A 12,731-nucleotide genomic window follows, 5' to 3' on the forward strand; every position below is an offset into this window, starting at 1 on the left:
ATGATGGTGATACAAACTAAAAGCTTGATAACCATACTATGACCAGCTGAGAACTGCTGTTTTGAACAATCTTAAGTGGTTAGACATGGGCTTGATGCCTAATGTAAGCTGGTGTTTGAATATTTTTCACATTATTCTTATTTACTTTCTAAATGTTTCCAAGCTGACTGACCAAATAAAACAAGTTTTTCAACTTTAATGAACTTGTTAATAGGGCATTAATTCAATGATTGAAGATTTTAACAATAAATACCTAATGCAATTTAATTTTAGGTTGAAAAGGGTAAACACATATACTTACAGTATAGGATTCGAGTCTTACTAATTTAACAATTTGATGTTAATTACCTACTCTGTTTTATCAAGTTTTAAGTATCATTTCTGCTATAGAAAACAGGCTCCATCAGATCTACAAGACATCAACGGAAATTCCAGAATAGGCAGGAATTAACATTGGTTTTGTTTATGAAGAACTTTTAGTAGTTAATTATCTAGGTCCCATGATAATTACCTGCACTTTTGTTTAACTGATGCAATATATTTTCAACTATGATATAGTATTTTCGGTATTTACCTTGGAATACAGTATGGTGGGGTCTTGTCAACTTCCCAAGCAGCAAACAGTTTCATTGGAACTGGCTTCATCCATACATTAGAAGGTTGTTTGTTGGATTTGTCTGTCATCATTTTTATGTCTTAATCTGAAAAACATACATATTATACAGCACTAAACCCTTTGGACATTCTCAAATCTATAGACACAGACAGGTAGATAACTAAAATAGCTAATTACAAATATTTTAAAATTATCTTTCTATGTGTACCTGGATTTGATTTTTACTTGGTTACATTAATTTACATGTACCTGGTCCACTTAAAATCCACAGTATGAGGATTTGAATATAATTTACTACAGTATACACAATGCTCAGCTGTTAATACTTTCACAATTTATTTCTTGTCTTGCAATGTGTGTACAGAGTAACTATACCCAATCAAATTACAAAGTACACAAGTGTACTTAGTTTAATTTAAGGAGAGAAAAAAAATACTGCAAAACAAGTGATGCTAATGTTCAATTACTATAATGCATCAAGGCTCAAAATTAAAGCCAGCAAACTAACAAATAGTAGGTTATAGTTGCAATTTTTATACTAAAATTTACAAGATACTATTAAAAATTGTGAATGTAATAAATATTTAGAAGAAAAGATTTGCAGTCTTACTGTCAAGTATCGATACATTCAATATATAAAATTCATGCCTTTTAGTTATTTATACTGCAAGTTCCCAAGTACAGAAGCTTACTGTAATTGTAGTTAACATTGTTTCACTTGCCAGACCCATGCTAGTTTGTAAACTCCACTTCAGCTGCATGACATACCCACACTAGATATTAGGAAATGGGGATACTGAGACTACAGCTTGATTGGTTGCCAAGGTTATTAGAATATGGGCCAGCATGGCTAGACTCGCAACATCAAGCCTGTGCAATCCACTTTTGCCAGAAGCATAGTTAGAAATTTTGAGCCCAAGTGGTTGCTCAATGGAGGTAACAATAAAACAAAAATAACAAACTGCACATTTTTTTCTATATTTTTCTTAGTTTCTCCATGGTAAACACAAATGTTAAGCCTATTGGCTTTGAATGCATTACCAGCTGTTTTTACTATAGGATACTGTAAACTTTCTCAATTCAAGTGCTCATGGACTAGATTCACCACTTTCTGTCAAAAATTAGCATATTTTAACTTTTGTGAAACAGTTACAATAAAAATACAGCTACATAACCAAAATGAATTTTGATATTTGAAAAGAAAAGATGACACAGAAGATTTATACTTAAAAATATGATACATATATATTTATGAACATTTAATATATGATATACAGGTCATTTTACAGAAGAATGTTGTTGCTACTACCAGTCCCAGATTTCGTAATGAGAAAAAAGTAGCAACCATTTCCTAATGACTTCAATAGTAAAGATCAAGAACTTGTACACATTCAAGATACTGTATATAAAAATAAAAATAGTTAGGTTAAAGAAGTGTCATAATAGCATGACTAATATTTATTTAGTTGAATCAAATTATGTTAATATAAGTTATAAATAAACTGAAAAAGTCTATAAAAAAATTCATAGAGGCATATGTTATACCCCAGTTTTGAGTAGTAACAATTTATCTAAATATAACAGCAAGAATTTATAAGTTTTTAAATTTATAATTAATAGAAATAATCATTCAAATTTAAAAAAACACTTTACATCTTCTAGATTTATTAGAACTTGAGAAGGATCAAGGTGAAAGTTAACCATTCAGCTACAGTAGGTTTTGTCCTCCATCCAGAAAAAAAAAAATCAAGAAATGTTAATGTTTGGAAACTAAGCCACTCATTTATATTCATACAATTTTCAAGAACAGCACTTACATTATCCACCATTTCATTTCATGAATTTACTACTTAAACTAAAATTCCCTGAAATAGCTCCTAGAATTCTTATCAACTCTGTCCAATCATCATACATTTCATGCATGGTTTAAGAATATATGCTTTAACTGTTACCCACATTTATTTATATATACGAGTTACTACAACAATTGCTTTAATTTGCTGAAAATTTTTAATCTTTGTTTTGTTAGTACCCTTTATATTTCTCACTGATATCACACACTATTAACATTCAGATACATATAATAACAAGCACTACTAACTTCACAACTGAGATTTCTGCTATATTTACATAGATCAAAACTAACAGGTTTTACATTACTGAAAACAAGCCTGTTTCACATTAAAATATATATATATATACAAAATCAGTTTTCCTCTCACACATTACATTCTTCAAACAGTTGAGTACATTGTTATATTAAAATGATTTTGATTATGCAAAACAGCAAGTTGCATGAAAACTGAAGTCAATATAAAATCACAATGGAACATCATGCATGAGAATTACATTTGATATTGGCATTTTGTAGGTATTTTATGCAATTGAAAATTGATCACTTTGGGGAAGATTATGTAACAGCCATTTCCAATAAAAAAATATTTATACACTCAGATCAAAAGATGTGTTCAGGTTAGTGACTTAGAATTTCCAAGACAGGAATATCCCTTGTACTTAACAGCATTGGAAAACCAAAGAACATGGATCAACTTAGGGCACCATGAATTATATTCAGAGGAAAAAAAAAAGTCAGTGACAAAAGCCATTCATACATTCCAAGTAACAGTACACAACATAATCAAGAAGAATCTCCATCTGGAAAAGCAACACAATTTACTTTCATAACATATGCTTACAACTTTCACATACCTTAAACAGCTGGAGAAGGAAATGGGTATTTATGCTAATCCACATAAAAATATACTAACAAGAGGGGCACTCAGTAGAGCACATACCTCCACCACATAGCATTGCATCATATTCAGCTCTCAAAAAATTTGAAAGTATGTCCATTGCTATCAATGGACAGAGATAATTTTTAGCAAGACAATGAGGAATAAAATTCTACATATGTCCACCAGGTTTCATCAAAAATTGATCACTTTTGACTAAGTTATAGAGCAAAAATAGTGTGAAAAATTGGTTCCCATGTCAACAGATAAGGATTTTTTTTGTGATGTTGATGTGACGTTGACCCTTCAAAACAAATTATAGTCTAAATGTATACCAATTTTCATCTAAACCCATTCAGTCATTTGAGAAATCTTGCTGACAAACACACACAGGGTGGAAACATAACCTCCATCCACTTTCATTGGCAGAGTTAATAACATATATAACTATTTTCTCTTTCATCCTAACTAGACATTCAGCTGAAGGCTTCAGGCTTTTACAAGCAATTACATCTTAATCTTTTCACATAGCACTAACATTTTTTTCACAAAAGGTTTAAGTTTTCTTTTAATTTCCATAACCTGAAAACTAACTTTACACTAACAACACAAAACTTATTTTCTGCATTATGGTCTACTTAATGAAATAATCAAGATTTCTTTAAAGAAAAACATTCTCAACAGAATCAGCCATTCCTAGTATTTTAGGCTCATTAGCAAATTTAAATATATAACAGCCCAAGAACTTGTATAACTTTCTGACATGTTTGACATTAAATAATAAAAATCCAACACAATTCTTCCAAGGTTCTAAAAGGTTTATATTGTTTACTCCTACATCTTTACTTTCAAGCGTTCCAAGCTTTTCTAAAACTGCTTTTTCTTCAACATAAATTAAGAAAAAAACTCCCAATTTTTAAAGACATTTACTAGTTTAGGCATTTTTCTTTATCCCATAAAACAATAAAAAATTGTTTGTTACTTCAATCATGAACCCTCCTTCCTTTATTATTTTCATTAATGATCTTGGTGATAGAATAACTAGTAAATTGGCAAAATTTGCACATATTCAATTGGTGGACATTCTAATTCTACAAAAAAGTATGTAGATTTGCAGAGAGAGACTTGAACTACTTGGTAAGCAGGGTTAACACCTGAAAAATAATTTTTGATCTTAATAAAAGTAAGATTATGCATATTAACATATGGAAAGCAAGAGACCATTTTACATTTTAAGCCTGTTCTTGTACACCCACATCTGAAAAGTAAACCTATCCTTTATTTTTCAGGAAATCATCGATTTCCCTCTAAACTCTTTTAAGACACCAGTTAGAAAAATAAAACTGTCTTAATTAACTACATACTAGTAAATCTCCTCTGATTCTTTTCTAACAAGTCAATATCCTTTATTAAATAAGGAGACCAAACCTGCTCAAATTATTTCAATTATGCCTAACTAGTGACTTGTATAAAGATAGAATTATTTCTTTTCACTAGTAATTAATGTTTATGAACACATCCTAAACTTTTATTACATTCTACCAGCAACAGAGTGCTACCTTGATGGCTTAAGTCGCTTTATCTATCACTATACGAAGATCCTTTTCTTCAGTCACACTATTAAGAAGGTTCTCATTTTTATCAAGCATGTGATCCAATTATGACTCAAATGCATTACATTGTAATTATAACTAAAGGTCATTTGCCAAATATTTTTCCAACTAATCAGCTGATTCAAATCATTCTATAATACTTCAACATACTCGATACGGCAAGAAATACTGGAGTGTTTAATGTCATCAACAAACTTTACCAATTTACTATTTATATCAATACCAGAAAGGCCTCCTCAGCGATGAATATAGGAGATAGTGTGATTAATGTTATTAAATTCTACTTTAATTACAAACCTTTTTCTTTTTCTCTTCCAACCATACTATAACCCTATTACTACTGAAGTGATTCTCTTAGCTGATTGTGTGCAGCCTTTATCAAACCCTTTTGAAAATCTAAGTACATCAAATACATATACTTATTGTCATCCAGACAACAAGCAACATCTTAAATATAAAATAAAAGGTATGTATCCCTTTAGAGGGCTTGAAATTATTGAGGCCCGGGAGCCAATGGCCCACCAAAATACTGGCGAGCCCATAAAAAGTGTCTACTATGTAGTTTGCATGGCCCCTTAAAATAAAAAGAACCCTTAAAAGTTTGACTCAACATAAATTGATCTAAGCATTTCTTAACCAAGTAGAACTTATGACAAACCATGCATGGGACTTCCTAAATTTATGAACACTCAACAATCCTGTACAATCCACAAACATCATCACTATGAATCACCATGCAACAAATGTTTAGCTTGTAAACATGTGCTAGCTGCACTGGTGTATGATGTATACAGCATGTATAGCCTATCATGTCTAATAAGCAGTGTGTACATGTGTGTGTGTGTGTGTGTGTGTGTGTGTGTGTGTGTGTGTGTATCGTGTAAACAGATCAAGCAATGTATGATCAAAATTGTGTGTTCCAGGTGGTTCATAGCCTTTGTCAAGGCTGCTGTGGTTGAGGTACTCCCACTTGATTGCGCTATCCCAAAAGACCAATGCCACCATCTTTGTCATAATGTAACCAGTTATTATCCCTCTCCCACTTGTCCCTGTAACAACTTTTCCTCTTTTTCCTTTCATACTCATAATCCTATTGCCTTTTTTTGCTCAGACACCTGCCCACTGTCCACTGACCTACCAAATATTACAGATAAGCCTGCGACTGATCTCTGTATCAGCTGTAAATACCAATCCAACCTAAAGAATTCCCCCAAATTTTTCCAATCTGATTTTTAAAAAGAATGGATCGGTAAATTTGTTTACATATGAAAATATGCAATACATTCTGGCACCTTCACAATGGAGAAAGAATAATGTATTCCAAAATTAGGTCTATTATGACGTACTAAAAAAAATATTGGTGACCATCAGTTCAGGTCATGTCCTTACTGGCAAAATAAACACTCTGTCTGCTTTATGGTAATTACTGTAATATAATTACACTAGATTTCAGACAGGTTCCAAGAAGTCTCATGTGTATGTTGGTTTTTACCTGGTTGTCATTTGGTATGAATGAATCAAGAGGCAACACCTTGATGATTAATCAACATCTGGATACGCGGAACACATAAATGCAGATTGTTGAAATAAAATCTTCATATCCGCTGAGCTTTGCCACATCAGCACCGATCTGATATTTCACTCAGGTCGCAAGTTTCATGACAGAGGCTGGAATATCTGACCTTTAACCCCTTTTTAAATCCAAACAAAAACCACTGTTTGGTCCTGGTTATAATAACTTCAATTATTCATATAGTTTTTTATGGGAAACACCAGGTAAAGCTGATGAAAAAAAAAATATTAGTGCAACTTCTAAAGCTAGTATTAAGGCAAACAAGGTTTTAGGTAGAAGTTGAAGGAGATCATCATTTCACTCTATGAGGCACCAGCTAAAATTAATTCAAATATTGTATTACCAATATTTCTGGCCACTTTACTATACAAGGAAGTAGAGCTGTTGGTAATGGGTTCAGAGAATAGCTACCAGGATGATTGCAGGCACCAGCTAAAATTAATTCAAATATTGTATTACCAATATTTCTGGCCACTTTACTATGCAAGGAAGTAGAGCTGTTGGTAATGGGTTCAGAGAATAGCTACCAGGATGATTGCAGGTTTAGAGGGATATAGTATACTTAAGAAGGGAAGGGCATGGTGGGAACACAATTGATGTTTTTAAGATCATAACTGATTTGAAATTAATAAATCAGATGTTTTAATAAAAATTATTTACAGGCAATAAGATCAGATTACACAAGTTTCAAATATGAAAAACTCCAACATGACTTCAGCATTATTTTTCTGACAGCATGGTCAGCCAACAGAACAGTTTGCCTATAGATATAACAGAAGCTGCTATATTGAAAAACTAAGAGGAGATTAGGGACTATTTTAAAGACAATGTTGAATTTAAGAAAAAAAAAGGTTTCTATATGTAGGTTATAGTATTGTGGTAGAAGAAAATGGGGTAGTCTATAATGGGTCAAATAGCCCCTTGTTATCCCTTGGAAATTAAATATTTTTAAGAATTTCTTAGCATAAGCATAAATCCCTTCAAGTCCAATATAAAGTTTAAATGCAAGAGAAATTAAACATTCCCTCTAAGCTTAAACAAAGCCTTTATTGAATTTTTCTTTACTTCAGTAATTTTGAGTATGCTTTATCTTGATACTAACTTTAATATTTCTGTAATACTGACATTTCTCAATTAATAATATTTTAATTTTTTTACTTATCCATTTAGGAATGGTGTTGAATTTAATTGCCAATTTCAGAAAAAATATAATGCTTACCAGCTACTAGGAAGACATATTTCAGTCCTTGTTCAAGGTATTGAAATAATAAGGTTAACAACTTAGTTTTACAAGAACACTTTAGCATTGGTGATTACAAACTTGTCACTTGATAATTTTATTGAAACTCATTGTAGATGTAGTTCATAGGATTCTCATCCATGATTTTATAAAAGCTTACTTCCAAAAACTAAATATTATGAAAGATAGGGTGACCTACAATAATAAGAATAGGAAAAAATTAATTAACCTTGAAATGCCTTCATCAATTCAACCAAGGTGGACGAAAATGACTGTACTATTGATCCATTAAGCTGTTTTGAATGGAACCTTATTATGGAAGAAGGAAATACAGTTAAGGTGCTAAATAACTTTTTTAAATAGTTTTTTACAGACAAAGGTGAAGAAAAAGATTCCTAAACTGACCAATTTCTTTAAATATGAAAAAATAATTCCTTAAATTTATTTTAAAGAAACTTCATCTACCTTTTAGCTGTTTCAAATTAACTTGATGATAATAATGTTTTTGGCCCTGACAATACATATTAAAACCTTAAGAAAGCTTAGCAGAGTTAGTGAGAACTTTAATACATAGTCTTTAGAAGACTATTAACAACAGGAAACGTTCTGATAACTAGAAGATTGTCAGTGTCTAGGGAAGACCTGAGAAGCTAAAGTTATATTAACTGTGCATAAATTTGTTTTCAAGTTGTTTAAATCACAGTCAGAAGTGTTTTAGGAAAACTGACATTTGAGTAATAAGATTTGTCTTACTTATTTGTTAGACTTCTGATAGGGCTTCTATCTTTATAAATGAGGACATCCCAAATATTTCTGTGTATCTTAACTTAAAGCAGGTCTTTAACAAGGTACCTCAAACCTAGAGGCCTAACAGACAGGAAATTTGTCATGAAACATACTATATAGGCATAATTCTTAAGAAAGTAATAACATTAAATCTGTTCAATGCTATCATAGAAATTAAATTCACTGAATGGAAACAATGCCTTTGAAGCAGTATGCTTTCCATCATCTGTTTGCAATCATTTTCAAGCTCTGATATATAATGAGTAGCTGATAATAGAGAATTGCTACAATTGATTGCAAAATTGAAAGTATGTTGAATTACAATTGTGATATATATGGTATTCACTCTAAGACACAAATCATAACTAAGCAGCTGTTAAAGTGAAAATAAATGCACAATCATGAAAAGACACTGAAACTTGATAATCTTAACAGGATTAAAGACTTCAGTTGTTTAGTTAACTACATAACTACAAGTCCTTTTTCTACATGGTGAAGTCTTTGGCATAATTCACACATAAAAATACATAACAGCTACTGAAAAATAATTTTACTTATATCTTAACCATACAAGTTACCATGCACAAAGAAAGAACCAGTAACTAAAAGTAACTAACAATATTTAAATTCCACTGATGCATTATGACAAGCTATTGTTCACATTTATATGAAGCTAATCAATACTTTGAAGATGAACAGCAAAATGTAGTAAAAGGAACATAAAGTTCAGATCTTTAAGTATTACTATTACATACTGTTTGTAGTTTTAGAGGACTGATCATGGAGTACATATCAACTGCTACATGGAAAGGCATAAATCAAATTTTGATTTAAAAAACACAAACAAACTGAATAACAACACAAAAATTAATTTGATCAGTTGAGGTTCTTTCAAGTTTTGAGTGGTTCAAAATTGATTTTGTTAAATAAACAGCCAATTATTTATAACATATCAACCATTTCAGGTTAATCAGTTTTATAGTTAATTAACTGATTTCTCGGTATTCAAAGCAGTATAAACTTTCAAATATTACAGTTTTTGATGCCAACTGACTCAAAACATCTTAACGAGTGTGTCAAATATGACTGAACCTCACGCTTTGGTTTAGGTAAAGTGAAAAACATTTTTAAATTTAAAGTTACTAAAGAACCAGAATATTGGGCTTGACTAAGATACAGTCAAAAACTTGTTGCAAGCCTAGATAAATGTAGCTTAGGATAGCTATAAGTTGTAACTTATGCTTAAGGTATAAACTAACTTTAGCCTTTTCAACTGTTGACACCTTATTTCTTTGAAACACCACAATGACAGTTACATTGACAGGCTAATAGTAATAATACTAATTCATTCTAATATCATTGATGGGTGTAAGGAACAAGTTAGATCCAGTATCAGTTGAGCCTTTTGGACTGAGGTCATGTCAGTATTGCATACAATAAAATATTCACATACAGTACAAAAAGTATTTCAGGCCAAAGATTACAATCCATCTATCCAATTGCGCTGTATATTTAAACTAGTAATTTATTTTAAGTAATGATCAGGGAGGACAATTGGCTATGTGAAATATAGCTCATTGAAAAAAGGTAAGCTAGCATTATTTTAAATATTTTTCCCATAGGGAGGGAGATATATTGCATTTTCTGTTTCTTTCTTTCTTTCTTTATTCCAACAATTACAATTATGTGCCACTCCTTTGTTTCTAAGCCAACTGTCATCTTAAGTTAAAACTTAGAAGGTATATACTTTGGTGCAAACACCCAGACAAATTTTTCATTTTGGCCTCCATTCTGATCTTATGGATGTCAAAATCAAACATTACCAAAACACAAATTCTGCCTCACAGTTTCCTTATATTTCCATCAATCCAAATGAGATTTGGCATAAGGATATACGTTATGACAACCCCTAAAACAGATTTTGATTTACAGGGTAAAAAAAAAAAAGACAGAGACAGAAGAAAAAAAGTTGTAAAATTAGGATTTTTGGCCTATTTTTTAAAAATTTTACCAGTATAGATAAGACTTTGCCCAAATATACCTTACAACAACTTCTGCAGACTGAAGTAGACATGTATGAGGTTTGTGCCTTTCTCATGATTTTACAGGATCAAAGATAAAATGTTTTTGCAAAGTAGGGACTTTAAACCTAATATTACTTTATATTTTCACAATCTAGATGAGACTTTCTAAACCTCCACAAACTGAAAGAGACAGATTTGGTATCAATGTCATCCTTGCAATTTTTCAGAGGTTGAAGGTCAAAATGTTTTGCTTAATTAGGGGTTCTGGCCTACATTTAATTATATTTCATTCACTACAGATAAGACTACATAAAGATATCTTGTGACAATCCCCAGAGACTAGGTCAGTCTGATGCCTTTCTTGTGACTTTGTAGATGTCAAAGGTTAAAATATTTTGCAAATTAGATAATTCTGGCCTACCATTCCTCTATACTTTGATTAATCTAGATGAGATGTTGCACATATACTTTGCAACATTTCCCACAAACTAAAGCAGACATATTTGAGATTTCTGCCCTTCTTTTGACTTCATATGAAACGTATGTAACAGAGAGCACTTAATCTAGACATTATCTGCATATGTAAATATTACAAGGGGTTGTTCTTAATGTTAGAAAGAATTAAAGAATATGTCTTATTTGCTTAAAAATCAGCTACAGAAATTTTGTCATTGTGAAAACTTCTATCCCTCTGAAGAATATATGTCCCTTTCCCTGCGTTGAATATTATTCTCTCTTGAAATGTATGTTATTCTGTAGAATTTATCAAACAAGGAGTGGTGAGGCATACTGCACTTATTTGCAAATGTTGATCTTTCTAGTTGATTTCTTTAAAGAGTAATATATGAAATTTTATAAATATGGCTAAATATTGACAAAGTACAAACTTGTGATATTGAAAATCTATACAACTTAAAATTATTGTCAGTATGTGATGCTTAATAATTATACACCGCTGAATAAAGAAAAACAGTACATTATATGTAATTATTGACTTCATTTTAACATAAACATTTTAGGACAAAGGGCCTGCTAGTCCATCAAGGCTTTCCTATCTACTAAACTAAACTTCAAAAAATGAGACACTTAAAGCCAGCCTTGTTTATAACAAAATGTGTTTGTAAAAATATTCCTCAAACAGTATTCTGCTGACTTAACTGTAATAGAAATCAGCATTGCCAACAAACATTACATACATTTGAATAACTTATCTGAATAAAAAATAAAATAATATTTTTCTTCTTAAGCACAAAGCTACACAATAGGCTATCTGTGCTGTGCTCCACCACAAATATCGAAATCTGATTTTTAGCATTACGAGTTTTGACTTACTGCTGGACTATTAGGGGCAAAAGAATATTAAGTACAAAAAAGGCAACCATGAGATTATGACCAATACAAGTTAGAATAGTTTAGGTGAAAAAAACAACAACTAATTTTGCATTGAGCCAATATGACTTAGTTACTTCAGCTGATTTGCCAAACATTATATAATTGTGTATGTTGAAATGGATTGACTTTATACTTGGTTTTACTTGACAGTAGAGGCTATAATACATTGTGTATACAGTTAAATGAAAACAACTACACAACCACTTTGTACTACTAAGTTAATGTTACCTAACTGATCTATGCAGCAACAAACACTGTCCATAGTGTATATAATCATGAAAATAAGTTATGAGAGGGTATAAATATGGTTGTTATGTGTATAGTCTTGAGAACAATAGGTACACAACCACAGTATATACAGCATTTTGAACAATATCTGCATAGGCATTACATATGTGATCAAATAAAAAAGAAAAACTAAACAACCATCATGAAAACAATTTATGACTATATACACAACCATTTTGAAACACTACCTATTATTAGTTGCAACCAAGTGAGATATGTACAAACCAAGCCTAACCTAAAGTAACCAAACCTTGCCTATCATAAGATAAGCTAGCATAATCAGATCAAACAATGAAACATAACCTAAACCTAGATGACATAAGAAAGCTTAGAAATATATTATGCCAATGTCTGATAATCATAGTTCTTTGTGCAATCAACCAAAAATGATAATATTTCATTATATTACTCAGGTACAAAAGAAAATCCCCAAAACATTTTTAACTCACAAGAGAAATATATATATA

General features: G+C 31.1%; 1 protein-coding gene across 1 annotated transcript in view; it reads right to left on the reverse strand.

Annotated features, from left to right (window-relative positions):
• The window catches only part of LOC106465192 (phosphofurin acidic cluster sorting protein 1-like), a 112,121-nt gene that overhangs the window by 98,412 nt on the left and 978 nt on the right, over positions 1 to 12,731 (reverse strand). Inside the window, exon 2 of the mRNA XM_022393045.1 lies at positions 575 to 701. Coding sequence (XP_022248753.1) covers positions 575 to 687 — 113 coding nt within the window. The 5' untranslated portion in view covers positions 688 to 701. The remainder of the gene's footprint in view (positions 1 to 574; positions 702 to 12,731) is intronic.

The sequence above is a fragment of the Limulus polyphemus genome, unplaced genomic scaffold (assembly GCF_000517525.1).
Source record: "Limulus polyphemus unplaced genomic scaffold, Limulus_polyphemus-2.1.2 Scaffold1864, whole genome shotgun sequence".
Lineage (NCBI taxonomy): Eukaryota > Metazoa > Arthropoda > Merostomata > Xiphosura > Limulidae > Limulus > Limulus polyphemus.